Here is a 16,895-nt window from a genome sequence, read left to right on the forward strand (position 1 = left end):
GTATCTCTTGTAATGTTTTCAACTACTAAATTAGATTTCCAAAGCTTTGGAGAAGGCAAAATTACTAAGTCTGAATGTGCTTATTCTGAAAGTATAGTATTAGACACACTAAAACTTTTGGTTCTTAATCACAGTGGCATAGACTTGGGGCATTCAAGCTTTTATATGTACGAGGCAAAATGATGGTCTATCCAGACTCACCTTTCAGCTAACACACTTAGCATCAAGACACAGATGGATGGGAAAGATGACCCTGACCCACATAAGACCCACATTCCTGTGCAAGGATAGAAGCATGATAATCAGGAAATGATGGTTGTTAGTTACAGAAAATGCATTATTGTGAAAACCAGGGAAAAGTGCTTATGAGAGGAAGTGATTGGATTATGGGAAATGAGAGAATAAGAATAGATCATTCCCACTGAGTAAATTGCTGTGATTTATAAGAGAAAGGGTATAGTGATACCTTGGCCCATTACTGACTAGATTCATTTCACAAACAATCCTAAATCAGAATGTGACAGTTTATGGGGAGACAAACAAAATCTCCCAAAGATGCTTTTAAGTTGCTATGCTTTCAAACTGGCATATTTTCTGTGCCCCAAAACCTTACTACTATCGGCCTCTTTTGGTTTTGTATATTACATTGATAACTATAATTTTGTATTCCCCCTCTATGACTAGTAACAGATCACTATACACTCTGATAAAAAAGATAATACTGGGTATATTTTATTTGGAATTTTAAGAATTATGACAAATTTCCAGAAGAGGTTATCAAAAAGAAGTTGCAAATGCTATGTTTATAATTATACACTGTTTGAACACAACTAAAATAATTAAATGCTGTTTTATAGTAGGTGAAAATTTTGGTCTGAATCATTCTTTTAAATTTCTATGATTAAATCTAATAAACCAATATATTTCATTGCTTTAGACAGATGATATAGGTATAGTTATATATTATATCCATATATGTGTCAATGTATATTTACATATGGACATAACATAATATAACTATAGGTTATATCCATAATGTAACACATATATGATAATGTGTTCTTTTATACATATATTCATTTTCACTTTTTAGTTTGCGTTGAAGAGTTTTTATGCTTCAAGAACACAGTGATAATTCTAAGAAAACTTTTTCACAGAAGTACTCAATACAGGGAACACTAGATAACAAAACAGGCAATTTAATCAGTTTAAAGCTATTATTTCTTTAAAAAAAAGAAGGAAGGAAGGGAAAACAACTTTGAGAAAAGTTCAAGAAATGACATTTAAAAGTACAGCTTGAGGCTAAATACCTTGGTTTTTGGAATGAATATCACTGTTGGGAACATGAAATATTTAGTAGTACGGATGGTTAAATGTGTCATGAGAGATCTTTGAATGTCACTTTTAGCTCTGCTTGGGGTAGCAGACATTCCCTGATGATGGCTTTGATTGCTATTATTAAAGGAATAATTACAGGTAGATATTTTACAGTGAAAGGCAAGAAGTTGAAATTGAAGCTTTAAGTGCTGGTGTATGACATATTTGTAGGCTAAAACTTTCCTTGGGTGTTGTTTTAGATCCATCCTCACTGACACTCCAAAGACTCACCCTGAAAGGCTCAGAAAATGTGGACACTTTCCCCTGAAAATATTTCCAAACACAAGCTACTGTCAATATATAGTAAGAGAAAAATTTTATCAGCTTTGTCAGTCAAAAAAGTCTTCAGCAAGTTGTTTATGGTGTCTGCACAAAAATAAGGGTAGCCTCGGTAGCCTGGTAGAAGGAATTGTGTTTTTAAATTGTAATCTCAGCAATACTGAGTTTGTGTACTGTATAGATGTACATGAATCAAAAATATTCTGGAGATTACCATTCTTCTTTTGGTCAGTTAATTTTGGCCCCTCTTTTGGATATGAGTTAGATATTAAGCACTGCAATATATCATAGATTCTTCATGACAATAAATAATTGTATTTATCTTTTTGTCCATGAATGTTAGTGTTACAAAGATTTCAACAGTATCCTTGAAAGGCCTTAGGCAATCTGTCCCTCATTACCTTTGTGATGTTCTCATTTATTATGTAAACTAGATTGTTCTGTAGTTGCATTTCAGTGCTATTCATGGAATATATTAATGCTATTATTAAATATATTTTATGAGTTAAATGGAGAGTCTAAATTCTACACATAACATTATCTCTCTGGGAAATATGTTCTAAATATCAATCATTCACTTATGAAGATTGTCCCTACTATTAACCCCTGTCTTAGCTTGTTTTCTGCTAGTATAACAAAATATCAGAGATTGGGTAATTTATAAAGAATAGAAATTAATTTACCCAACATTCCGGAGGTTGGGAAGTCCAAGGTGAAGGCACCAGCAGGTTTGGTTGTCTGGTGAGAGTTGTACCCTTTGGAGGAAGGAATACTACATTCTCACACAGTGGAAGGTTGAAGGACAAACTAGCCACATGCTTTGTGAGACCTCCTTTCTAAGGACCTTAATCCCATTCATGAGAGGAGGAGCCCTTGTGAGGTATCGTTCTCAGAGGCCCCAACTCTTAATACCACAACAGTAGGTTTTAACATCTGAATTTTGAAAGGGATACTTTGAAACCATGACAACATCTTGAATACTTCTGTGGTGTTAAAATCTTCTGGCTGTCTTTGTAGCCTGTGAGTAAAGTGAACTAGATATACCAGACGTTTCATACTATTCCATTAAGTAAGGAATTATCTGGAAAAAACTTTTTAAAATTCCTCGTCCATCCTAGTTTTGTTTTCTTAGTTTTATGTTCAACTCAACATGTGTCAGGTAGGCATCCCAGCTCTCTTGAATTTCTCAGATTCTGTAGATAGAAACCCAAACTTCTCACTTCCTGCTATAGTCTCACTCCGCCAAAAGCACTCTGTGCTCTTGAATGTGCCACTGTGAATTGTGAGAATTTTCCCAGTATTAATACATGAATTAGCTTTTACTACTTCCTCGACCTTGATTTCTACCCACATCTAGTTAGCCCCCGAGATCCTTTTACCGTGCTTTCTAAATGTGGGCTTCATCTCTTCTTATATACCAGCTGTCATTTTTGTAATTTAGGGTCTCACTCACATCTGGCATTTTGAAAATACCTATCTGGACTCAGTACAAATCAGACTACTTACCTTTTTTTTTTTTTTTTTTTACAGAGACTTAAATTTTCTTCCTAACATTGGAAAAACATTTCCTTTCTCAGAACCTGAGTGTTGGTGATATAGCTCTATAGCTCAGCAGCACAGTGAGATCCCAGTACAAAAAAAAAAAGGAATGAACTTCAAAATCTTTAACATGACAATCAAAGGCTCTCTAACCTCATTCCCCAATTACTCTTTGACTGTTTGCTGATCATTCCTGCTTATCCCTACATGAGCACTGCTTTCTCTAGGATATCTCTATTCCCTGAATGTGGGAATTCTGAATCTCTTTTGTAGTGTAGCTCTCTGGAAGTCTGCTGAAGTTTATGGATGCTTTTACAAAGTAGTATTTTTGAATGTATGATACAACAAATTAAGATTATCAAGGAAATCAATTGTATAGTAAAATTATTCTGTCTGTTGATCTGTTGACTATGTGTTTGTGGTTTTATTATGGCCTCCTCAGAATGGAAGTGCCCCAACTCCATTCTTCTGGTTATTAAAATCTTCATCTTCTAAAGCCTATGACAGCTCCCAGGGGTTTTTTTCTGCAGTTTTTCTTCATTCCCTGCCCATCCACTCAAAATGTTGCCTTTTTTCCTTTTCATGGTAAATTGTTTGTATTTGTAGTTAGTCTTCCCCTTTACACTGCCTTGTATTATACTACAGCTCATCAATTAACAATAATGTTCTAAGCATTGAAATAGCCACTTCCACTTATTTTGGCTTCATAATTTTTATTTTATTTTTATTTATTTATTTATTCATTTTTTTGGTTTTTCTCTGGTACCGGGAACCGAACTCACAAACTTGAGCTTGCCAGGCAGGCACTTTTGCCGCTGAGCTAAATCCCCAGCCCCTGGCTTTATAATTTTTGACAGACTGTTAAATATGGCTGTGATGGGGAAAATGAGCTGCAAGAATTTTGTTGTTTTACAATCATACCACTTGTTGCTGTCTCTACATTCTAAATATTTAAGGAAAGGGATGTTTTATCTTCCTGTTATGTATTTTCAGGATCTGTGTTATAGTATTTGTTCAGCAACGTTTCTTATGTACATTTGAAAATTATAAATGTTAGAAAATACCGGTCTGTCACTATTGAATATCACTAGAATTGACCTTGGGCTCTGGCAGGATAGAGATTGGCGCAATAATATTCCTAGGTTAATGTCTATGGCCAATTAACTGTGACTAAATCCATCTTGGCATACTCTTAACCCTTCTAACGTCTAGTGTCTTCACAAACTTGAAAGTACACCTGTCTTGGTTACTTTTCTCTCGTTGCTGAGACAAAATACCCAACACCCAAAATGAAGGAAGGAAAGGTTTATTTCACTTACAGTTTGTGGAGGTTTCAGTCCATACTTGGCTGGCTCCGAGGCAGAAGGTAGCAAACCAACAAGAGCAAAGGGGGGAATGGCAGCCGAACGGCAAAGCAGCCGGAGCAAACCGGAGGAATGGCGGCAAGCAGCTTCTTTTTCCCTGCCTTACTTTGTAAACAGGCTACCCCCACCTAAGGGGCGTGTAGCTCTCACATAATCTCCATGCCCTCCTCTTCCATAGGCTCAGGATGTATACAAAGTAAGTATCCTGGCTTCCTGCTGAGTCACTTAGCCAAACCTCTAGACTCCCCAAGTTGACCCAATGTTTCAACCATAACAACACCTAAAGGCTTTCAACGTTCAATTTCTTGAAATACTGTGTGTCCCTTGTTTTACACTCTCAAAAAAGCAAGAACTCAGAAAAAAAGACAAATTGATTTATTTTGAATCATAGTGAATGCAGGATATATCTGAAACTTACTTTTTAATAACAGATAAGAGTAATTGGGCAGTCTACTTCCCATTCTATTTGCTCAGTGAAAACAAAACAAACAAAAATAACCCAACGCTATTTACACTTGTAAGAAAATATATTTTAACCATAAATCCTTACATTACTTTTGATTTTCAATGATACTTCTTTACCACTGTTTGAGTAGTCAGACATGTTTCTGCAAGAATTTTCTTAAAGCAACTTTTCTAGGTTATCTGTTTTTACATAAAATACTTTTTCAAAATGATTTATCCTAGCAATGGTAGGTCATTTTTCTTTCCAAAATATTATTTGAAGTTTAAAATTCATGTATTTGGTTTTAATTGATTTCTCATGTGGAAATTCTTTGTGCATAGTCACTAATTTTAAAGTATTAGCTCTTTTGATTTGCCAATGCCTTTAGCAGGTTGTGATCTACAAAGTAATGTAAAATTGATTCATTATGACTATTGATTTTTCTTGGTGTTTCATATTATTGTACTGTGCCAAGTACCAAAGAATGTAGCTGAGTAATTGTTTCTCTCCTGTCACAGCTCCAGATGGTCCTCCTGAAAATGTGCACGTAGTGGCAACATCACCTTTCAGCATCAACATCAGCTGGAGTGAGCCTGCTGTCATTACTGGACCCACATTCTACCTGATTGATGTCAAATCGGTGAGGCATGGCTAATAATACAGGTTTTGGAATCAAACTCTTTGAATTTGAGTCCTTGCTCTATTAAACCTTAGGGAACTTACTTCTCTGTGTTTATGGATTTATTGCTGTAAAATAAAGAATAATAATACTGCACACAGATTCTGTAAAGACTAAATAATCAGTTAATATGCATAAGAAACTTAGACTATTTCCTGACACAATAAGTGTGAATATTTTTTGAAATTTTAGTAATGTGATTATTAGTATTAAATTTATTCACAGGACATAGATGGGTGTATAAACACATGGTTAAGTTTATGAGAACACTTGGCTTTAAAAATGTGGAGGGCTGGGGATTTAGCTTAGTGGCACAGCCCTTCTGCCTGGCAAGCGCAAGGTTGTGAGTTTGATTCCCGGTACCGGAAAAAACAAACAAACAAACAAAAAAATAAAAAAATAAAAAAATAAAAATGTGGAAAAGAACTTATGGTGGAAAGGGACAGAAGGAGAAGGGAGAAAACATTAAAGGAAGTGTCTCTCAGGTAATATCAGAACTAAATTTTGAAAAACAATTGAAGCAAAACATGAAAACTGGTAAACAAAGGTGTAAAAGTAAGTCTCATTCAAGGAAAGCAAGTAATGTAGTTTCCTAGGTCTTACCATTAACAAAGCTAGGTGGGTAAGCCAACTGTGTTACATATTTCAGAATTTGAGTTTTATGTTAAAGGTGGCAGTAAAGAAATTACAGCAACAAAATGGTGTCTGTTGTACAAGACATGTATGGTTGCTCTGGATAGTTTGAGTACAGCATTTGGGTAGTACAAATTCATGCAAGGAGATAAGAAACTATAGAAATAAATGCAAGAAAGATAAGTGGGGAGAAAATGTAACAAGGGAATAGAATGAAAAATAATTTAAATCTATAAGACTTATTCAAAAATAGATCAACTCAATGTTGAATGTAATGAGAATCAAAGAATATTATAAAAATATGATTTGGAGAATCAAATTTGAGTAGATTTTTAAAGGCAAAGAATGCCTCAGTACTAGACACTGAGTTTGAGAGGCCGGGATTCCTTGACATGAGGATAGCCATTTAGGAGTACTACCTTTGGATATGGAATTCATGACACAAATTCTGGATTCACACATTTGCAAAGTGCTGGTATTTGTAAGATTGCTGGTATTATAGGAGTAGATGAAATTACCTATGGAACATGTAAACTAAGAGGAGAACCTGAGTGAGGATGTTATCCTGAAAGATGCGAACAAATAAAAGGTCACTGAAAGCCCAAGTTAAAGTCAACAGTCAGGCAAAGGAAAAGTGGGGATTGAAAATCGAGTCTTTCTGTGAGATAGGGTGCTCAGCAGTGTAGGTAATGCAGAACTATTCGCTGGGATAAGGTCCATAATGTTTCCTTGGTACCTGCTTAGGATTTGCTGGGCTACATGATGACTTTCTTCTAGTGGCACCTGGTGCATTATAGTCCATCTACAGTGAATTATTCTCCCTTTCTCTGCCTAGTTCTCCTCATATTTTGTTGTTTTACTATGTCTTCATATTAATTCTTAAATATAAATACTCTGCCTCTCAGTCATTAGAGGAAAATTTAAGGGACTCTGGATGTGTTTGTTGTTCCATTCATTTTTCAGTGTCTGTTCCACTTTTAGAGCATATTTGTGTATATTTCAATGCATTATTAACAAACAAAAATGAAAGTGAATGGTTAGGGGATATGCATTGAAAATTATGAACTGATAAAGTTGTGTTCTATCAAATATCAGACACTTCATTGAGGAAAATAGTTTTCCCTTGGACTTTGGTTAAATGAAGAAAAATAAAATATTTCTAGAAGTGATTTTGTCATTTTATCTGGAACTTTCTTACCTGGCTTAAAAATGAGCAAGAAAAAAATAGGAAAATAACTAATTATATCTAGTCCAACATTTAATGTAAACAAATTCTCCTCATTTACATAAAAGGGTACTAAGACACGGAGAAGATAAATAACTTCCCATAGAACTAAGACTTGGATAAAACTAGTGTACAGCAGTGTGATGGGAGAAAAGAAAAGTCATCATATAGAAAATTAAATGTGTTAATGTAATATACAACTCATGAAAACTCTTTTGGATCAGTGATAATAGTAATTCAAAGACACTGTAGTAGTTTCCTTGGGGTACTTAAAATGAAGGAGCATCATTAAGTTTCTTCCTTTCTTCTTGAATTGAACACACATTTTGAATACACCCAGTATTGTGCTAGAGGGTCATTTTGTAAAAGTGAACAAACCTTACATAGTCACTGCCCTTACAGAGCTTTTTCGAAGTTCATTTCAGAAATATGTGAACTTTCAACATTCAAGAATCATTGGCTCCCAAGCCAAGGAAAAGCATGTAAAGTTGTATGGTTTTTCCAGCCTGGTTCCTGCAAAACACTACCCACAAGGGAATAATACTCTTCCTTTAAAAGATATAAATTAAAAATTGAAAATTCTAAATAAAGATACAATCATCCAGTTATCATCCTGGATGATTCTACTGCAAATTGATGCATTTTGTGGTCTTTTGCTCATCTTTATCTTTATTCTTTCAGTTAACAAATAGTTATTGAGTAGCTTAAGTTCACTAGAACAAGGAGAAAAAACGAAGTTCTGCTTTAAGGTAGCCCACATTTTGGTGGGCAATGTGGAAATATAAGCAATTAGTTATACAATATGAGGTATAAAGATTTTGGGGAAAACAAACTAGCAAAATAAGGTTTCTGTTATGGGGACATGAATATATAGGAGTTTAAATTTAAAGCAGTTTAAATTTAATGTAGTTTAAATTTGTTCTTGGAGTTGAGGATTGAATAGGGTGCAGTAGACCAGACAGTTTGGTGGTGGAGTAGTTTCTTAATTATTTTTCTTTCTTTGCTGAGACAAAATACCTTAAAGCCAAAAGTAAAGGATGAAAAGTTTATTTAGCTCACAGTCTGTGGAGGTTTCAGCCCATAATCAGCTGGCTCCAAGGCAGGGTCATGTGGCACAGGGGCAACAGTTCAAGGAGGCAGAGGACAGCAAAAGCAATGGTGGCAAAAAAAGTGGGGAGGATGAGCTTCTTTTCCTCCCTTATACTGTAAACAGGCCATTGCCCTAGAGCAGGGGCAGCACTCACACCACCTGCACGCTCTCCTCTTGCACAGGATGAGGATATTTCCCAAGTGAGGACCCTGGCTCCATGCTGCATTGCTTAGTTAAGCTTAAAACTCCTCAAGTTGACACAATGAGTCAACCATTATAAATAGGAAGAGATGAAAAATAGGAGTTGAGCAGTAAAATATTAATATCTAATTACTGGCATTACATGTAATATTACAGTTAAAAATGATAAAAGATTTTATAGTAATCATAGATATTAGACTAGAATATGAGCAACTTGGAATCAGTTGAAGGAAAGTGAGGAGTCAAATGATCTGAGGTTTCAGTCCTGGGTTAGTGGGCAACTGAGCATTAATAACCAAGCTTGAGCAGGGTTAGTGATGAAAAGATAATTAACATTTATTCACATTGAATTTGAGGACCCAGAATTCTTTTTGAATTTTATTAAATATTTTCAAAGACCCAGTAGAGCATGTGCATGTTATGTCATAGTTTTACTCTTTGATATTTGTTACTGATAGTTTCTACAGAAGAGATGAAAATTGTTTAGTTTATAGATAGAGTAATATGGAAGATTTGGCCCATGGATCTTGTTGTAGCCAAGACTTCTGCACTTTTGAAAGACCTTGACTTAAATCCCATCTCAGTTACTAGGCAGCTATCACATCTTGGGAAAGTCACTTCAATTCTATAAATTCAGAATTTAAGCAGCTGTAGAAGGCAGGTAAACAGCCCAAACCAGCAGGCAAAGTGAAGCTAATTGAATGTGGCTGTGGTGAATGGGAGACTTGCACCAGTTTTGGGGTTGGTGGTGACTCCTCTCCACATAATTTTGTCCCAGCATGAATATAAATCTGTTCTTAAGGAAAAGATCAAAAGATAATATTTTATATGATATTTAAATGTTAACAGCTAATTAAACGCATTCACACTTCCCACTGCTGGATACATATCCCCGATCAGTAAAATTCCTATGCTGATTATTTTTTGTGCTATTTGAGAGCAATAAAACATCTCCTCCCACCCTTCTCCTAAGGCAGGGATGATCTATTTGATGGCAATGTTGATATTATTTATTAACCTTTTGCCATATTTCTCATATTAATATCTTCTTTAAATTTAAAAAAGTTCTTTGAAGAGATCATTAAAATAACACTGTGAACACGACAACATCTTTCAAAATTATGAGGCAAGGACAAATTAAATATGAACTTTATAGTGCTAACTGTATATAAAATTTGATTTTAAGTGTTTCAATTCAAGCACCTGAGAATAGCACACCTGATAGGATTTTGAATTTTCTCATGGTTATCTCAGGAAAGTCTTTCTATTTAGTGTTAAAAACTTTAGCTATATTTTAATGTTGTCTAGAGCAAATGGGTGAGAACCTCCACCAAAACCAGATTATATTTGAACAAATAATAATAATACAACTACATGTAATAATGCTAAAGACAGTCATTCATGTATATTAAATAATTATGACATTGCAGTTAAATCAGTCCTTATCCAGGGCCATGTACAATGCTAAATCACTTTTTCAAATCTCAATCATTAGTAGAATTTTTAAATGAAGTGTAATTAAAAAGACAAAAAAGTCAAGGTACATTTCAGAAAGAAATACATTTTGAAAATTGTGTTTCTGTCATGAAGTATACACATATAATTTATATATCTATCTCTTTAGAATAAGGTAATAAGGCACCCTTCTTTTCATGGGTAATTGTTTTAAAAAGTCAAAATCACTTTGCCAGCCACTTTAGATCTGTTCTTTCTATATCTAACAAAACACTCTAAGTTGGTGTTACCACTTCAGTTTTACATACACAAAAAATAAGACACAGAGCATGAAAAGCCATCCAAAGGCTTTAAGCGGACAAGTTGCAATGCGCATTTTGGGTGACTGGCTTCCAAAACCTGTATGCGTTCTTTTATAAACTATTGGAGAACAAATTGTTTCACTGACTGCAAAAATTGCTTTTGCTTATTCTTTTGATGGATTAATTGACCATGGTTAGTTCATTGTTTTCTTCTAGTTTTAGTCATTGAAGTAATTGCTGATTAATAAACTATTATAGTAACACTTTAGATTTCCATAGCAATATGATACTAATTAATTAGTTAATGTTGGCCACATAAATACTTATGTGGCTTTGAAATATATTTTGCTGTGACTTGGAGCTCATGAACTACTCCTTTAATTTTTAAATACTTTTCCTTTAGGTAGATAATGATGAATTCAATATTTCCTTCATCAAGTCAAATGAAGAAAATAAAAGTATAGAAATTAAAGACCTAAAAATATTTACAAGATATTCTGTACTAATCACTGCATTTACTGGAAATGGTAGTACTGCCTATGTTGAAGGGAAGTCAAGCCCTGAAGTCATTGTTACTACTTTAGAATCAGGTAAACAGTGTTTTTCATTATTGCTGACAAATGACTGGAACTTAGCTACTGTCTGTCTCACAGTTGCTCACAATATACTCTAAAAAGAATATGTATTAGATGTGTTTAAAGCATATAGTAAAAGAATTCAATGGCACTGAAACAGACAAACATGAAGCTTTCTATTTATTTTTTAAAGCAAAGTGGAATTATGTAGACTATTCAATATTTGTAAATACAAAAACAAATTAAATGTACCCAGTTTTATTTTCCTGTTCTTGTTAAGTCTGCTAAATATTGCCTTGCCTGAGAGATCATTTTTCCCAAATTTCTGTAGCCAATAATGCTTTATCTAAAATTCAATTTTAATTATTTCTGCTCTCTGAGTTGAAAAAATGCTAAAGTAATAACACTCTATTATTAAATGATCTGGAATTTAAAATTAGAATCCAGGTCCTATTGACCCTAGCTTTTTTCTCCACATAGTCAAATGATATGTTTTCTTGTATAACTACTTGGTCAATGTAAGACTTCATACAGAATTCCTCAAGTTCGTATGAACAGGGCCTGAATGAATATTAAGATTGTAACAGGTAGGAAGTAAACACGGAAGGTCAGCCTCCCAGAGCGTGCTTCCCCATCCTCCTTCAGACTCCTGATGTTCTTTAACACCAGCTATGGCATTGGAGAGAGCAGATGTGTTGCTATAGTTTATTTGTTGCTATCTGTAAGGTAAGTATAGGAGGTAAAACATACTTTTCAGCTACTATGCGATATTCTCTATTTGTTTTCTATGAAGCTGTGATTCTAAATTACAAAGTAAATGTTATCTTCAGCACCTTTAAATCCTGCTTGCATCTGCATGGCTGCCAAATATCGTAGGTTATCTATCTTGATGTTGTTTGTCTCCCTCATCCTACTTCTCTGTGAGGAAAGAACTGATAAATGTGTTCACGTTTGTACCATAAAGCACTTGTCAAATCTTGTGTTCTATCTTTTCCAATCATATAACTTAATAATTTTACCAAAGCTCTAAGAATAGAATTTTGATGTAAACTCAAAGATATTTTGAGGATATGAAGTTCTTTTCAGCGTTGAGAGAATTCTTTTGCTTTACCAGCTTTAAAGATGATTCTAAATTTAGGGAAACACTACAGATAAACTGAAAAACATGCTTCTTAAAATGTCAAAAATGTATAGCAAATGTAAAAATATCTCTCTTGAACCAAAGTAGCCTTTATTTTACCTATGCATTTTTCCACATAAAATGAGATATTTGGCAAAATAAAATGTTCATTTTCTCCCTGTTATTTATTTAGTTTTTTGGCCTTCTACAAGGGAGTATGTATAAAGATGTTTACAAGAAAACGAAGATGAAGCATCTGAACTATTGCCAGTCAAATATTAAGTTTTTTCCACGGAAATTTTTGACTTAGTATGGAAGAATATATTCATTTCAAGTTGATCAAAATAAATATACTCATTTAACCAGTCTTTATATAAAGAGCACTAATTATGAGCTGCAGGAAGATCAAGTTTCTATATTCATAATGTAATTTCTCTTCATATATGTCACTTTGCTTCATAGTAATCTATTGTTGCTTAACTAGTCATATTTTAAGCTATATTTATTTATCTAAAATAATCTAGGATATCTATATAAAAATTCTCAAAATTCAGCACTTAAAAGTTCAGTTACAAAATTGGCAAAAGATATTTACCCACCAAAACCACACAAGCTTAGCAAAAAAAAACCACCCACATAATAAGACAGAATTTTTCAAAACTATTAACTTTCAGAAAAATGCAAATTAAAACCATAATCAGATGTAACTGTGCATCCACTCAAACAGATAACATTATAATTTTTAAAATAGTGATAATACCTAATCTTGGCAAATATATGCAGCACTAAACCTCTGATAAATTGCTAGTGAAATTGTAAAATGCTACAGCCACACAGGAAAATAAAAATACTTTGTCAGTCTCTTGTAAAACTAAACATGTATTTATAGTGTGAATGCACCATCACTCTTGGGAACTGATCATAGAGAAGCTACAAATCCTGTTCTCACAAACATCTTTGCATGAGTATTAATACCAGGTATATTGATACTAATAAATACTCGGAACAACTCAAATGTCTTTCTATAGTCAAACCAATGTGATACATCCATAAAATGTAACATTATTTACACTAATAAACAACAAACTATTAATACATATAACAGTTCTGATAGACAAATTAGGCTGCTGTCATTTAAAAAGGGACGCAGTTATAGAAATGGAGAACAACCAGTGCTGAAGGAAGGAGTGTCCTGTAGTAGAGATATGAGGCAATAGTGTGAGGGAATTTCATTAGGGTGGTGGGATAGTTTTGTATCCTGTTTGTGGTAGTGATTACAGAAGTCTATATATAGGATAAAATTGCATAAAAGTATACACGCTTAGATGGAAGTATGAAAAAGTGGTACAATTGGAATAAAGTCTGTAGTATAGCTAACAATATCATATGAATTTCACTTCCCTGGTTTTCTACTGAACCACAGTTATAGGAGATGTCACCACTGGACAAAGGAAAGAAGGTTGCATAGGAACGTTTGTACTAGTTTGGCTCCGTGCTGTAAATCTGTATTATGTTATTTTTATTAGTACCTGTTTTAGTACATAATGTTTACATTCCTAGTGGGGAATTGGTACATACATGTACATCATACTTCTTGATTCCTTTTCTCATCCCTGTTCCCTCACCTTGTTCCTCTATCCATCTCTTGGTCTCTTTCCTTTTCCTTGTAAATATTTGCAATGTATAATGTTTATATTCCTTTTGGTTTTTGTTTGGTTTTGGTTTTTGTTTTGAGACAAGGTCTCACTAGGTAGTCCGGGCTGACCTTCAACGTACTATGTAGCTCAGGTTGGCCTTTAACTCAAAGCAGTCCTCTTGCCTCAGCCTTCTGGGTGCTTGGATTATAGGCATGAGTGTGTGACCAATCCCGGTTTACTTTCTTTTTGAAATAAAAAGTCTTGTAATCTTTCCAGAAACACATTCTATACAAAAATAAATGAACATAAAAGACAAGGTAAGTAAGCAAGCCATTATACTGGATCACCTTTGTATTTTCAGTGACAATCGATACCAACAATTTTGTGATGGATTGGCCATCAACAGTTTCAATAATGTGTATAATACTCTTAAAAAACAGGATTTGAAGTAAATAAATTTTACATGGCAAAAGAGCACTTTTTAAAACTAAATTAATTATAAATATTTTATTTTAGCCCCCAAGGATCCACCTAACAACATGACATTTCAGAAGATACCTGATGAAGTCACAAAATTTCAGTTAACGTTCCTTCCTCCTACTCACCCTAATGGAAATATCCAAGTGTATCAGGCATTGGTTTACAGAGAAGATGATCCTACTGCTGTTCAGATTCACAACCTCAGTATTATCCAGGAAACGGACACATCTGTCATTGCAATGTTAGAGGGACTAAAAGGTGGACATACATATAATATCAGTGTAAGCATTCATAACTCTTAAATATCTATCTAAATTACAAACTTGGTTTACAAGCTCAGTTTTCAAATATAATCTATTTTTTGTACAGTAGAAATATATTATGCTATATTGTGTAGAGTAGAAATGTATTATGTGTAGAAGAGAAATATTTCCTACATCTTTTGTGATTATTTTTAAATGCTGAAGCAAAATTGATTTCAAATAATAAAGCTGTCAATTTCCTATTATAATATCCCAAGTACTATTAAAATATGTATGTGATCAAGTTTGCATATGAATAGTAGACATCCAGAAAAGGAAGAATGAAAATGCTTATCAAAAGAGTGGTGATATAAAATGAGGTAACTGCCCAAAAGGAAACTGTGTCATTATCAATGAAAAATGTAACAGCAAATTACAAAAGCAAGGGGTAGAAATAACTGTTTATATCTAGTATAATTATATTTGTGAATTCATATACATATGAAGAGACAATCACACACAACATTTGGTTCATCCTTTGTGTGTTTTGTGTCATGATTTTCTACTTTCAAATGCAAATATTGCCTTCAAAAATAACCTTATGAGCAGCATAAAGTTCATACTAAATCTTCCAGTAGCCTACCAACCAACCCTCCTACCAATTCTATGATTATTAGAACATTGTTAACCAATAATATATATCCTTTCCTTTAGTCACTTTATAACTTTGTGTTAATTAGGTTGGTGAGATTCCTTTTGTGCATTCCACTAAGAGAACTGCCTTTGTGAAGACAATCTATCAGAGAAAGGCTGGTGCTTAAGAGGACAAACTGATCTGGGTTCAGATTCTGGCTTCTGTGACTAGACAGCTTCATCAGACCTATGCGTCAGTTCCCTTTCATGAAATATTGGTGATAGGAACCATAACTTCTCGCTAGGACTTTTAGGAGGACTAAATGTTTACAGTCATGCTAGGTAGTGAATGTTATGCCAGTTTTGGCTATTGTGCACAAGAGAGAAACTGGCCGTTCTGAATAACAGAGAGAAAATAAGAAAATTGGAAATAAACCACAGTGCAGCTAATTTATAATTTAATAAAAAAATTTTAAATATTGTAACTGTTTGCAAAGTGTAATGTGAAGCATCCATAACACCTTGAAGTTTATTAGAAATGCATAATGTTGGAACCTGTACTGACTAATGAATCAACACCTTCATAGATGCATTTAGCGAGGTTTGCAAATGACTTTGCACATTACTATTCAAGAAGTGATACCCAACCTTTTTATCCATTATTGCACTTAATCGTTAGGTCACACAGTAAAGAAATAGAATTAATAAACCACTGTCATATCACTTTTCATTTTGAGTGCTTCCTTTTTTAAATCTAGGAGCACAATAAGTATTTCTTTTAATTATTTTTGATAAATTTATGGGCTTGGTTTATTGACTATATCACATCATATGTATTAGCATAGCTTTAATTCAATAAAAATTTTTGAAAATATTAACTATAAAGGTTGGGTCACTAATGTATAAAATAAATTTTAATTACAATACTACTCTATGTGGTACTAAATTGTGTTTATCAAATGCAGTTAAATTGGCCAAGAACATAGTCTTTATTTTATTTAATAAGATGAAGTGAATGAAAGCAGATTCTGTGCCTCCAAAACACAGCTAATTGAAAGGATTCACATTTGTGTAAATCACCCTTTCTATGTAAACAGAAATGCTTTATGTGTATATGCTGCATTATGCAGGTTGCAACACCAGATACTTTGGGGCAGGGGTGAAGAAGGGCATAAAGGGCAACTTTCAGAGGGATGATTTAATACAGGAAAACTGGGAGGCTGAAGGAATAGGATTTCATCTCAGAAGCAAAGAAAAAGGGTCTTGAATATGGATTTAAACGAGGCCAGAGTTACCTAGCTACAGAGGGAAGGAACAGATGTTACAGTTAGGTGAAGAGAGAGTGTAGATCCAGTGACTTTCTGCTCTGTTCTTGTGTGAGATCAAACAGAAGCCATGGTTCTTGGTCTCTGATAGGGCTGATAGCTACTCAGCCTTCTCTCTCAGGGCTTAGTCCAGAATATGAGTTTTAAGAAATATTTTCTTATAAATGTTCTTCTTAGTGTATTCATTTAAGTGGGTGAAGGAAAATATAACTACCAGGCTGCATTACAGGCATTTCTTCCTTCCTTCCCTCTTTCCCTTCCCTTCCCTTCCCTTCCCTTCCCTTCCCTTCCCTT

The 16,895-nt window shown here is 34.0% G+C and overlaps 1 protein-coding gene across 2 annotated transcripts in view; it reads left to right on the plus strand.

Annotated features, from left to right (window-relative positions):
- The window catches only part of Ptprq (protein tyrosine phosphatase, receptor type, Q), a 194,715-nt gene that overhangs the window by 114,975 nt on the left and 62,845 nt on the right, over positions 1-16,895 (plus strand). For both annotated transcript variants that reach the window (XM_005374365.2, XM_013517925.1), the window contains exons 27-29: positions 5,523-5,644; positions 10,993-11,179; positions 14,438-14,682. In XM_005374365.2, coding sequence (XP_005374422.1) covers positions 5,523-5,644; positions 10,993-11,179; positions 14,438-14,682 — 554 coding nt within the window. The remainder of the gene's footprint in view (positions 1-5,522; positions 5,645-10,992; positions 11,180-14,437; positions 14,683-16,895) is intronic.

The sequence above is a fragment of the Chinchilla lanigera genome, unplaced genomic scaffold (assembly GCF_000276665.1).
Source record: "Chinchilla lanigera isolate Chin_1 unplaced genomic scaffold, ChiLan1.0 scaffold00004, whole genome shotgun sequence".
NCBI lineage: Eukaryota > Metazoa > Chordata > Mammalia > Rodentia > Chinchillidae > Chinchilla > Chinchilla lanigera.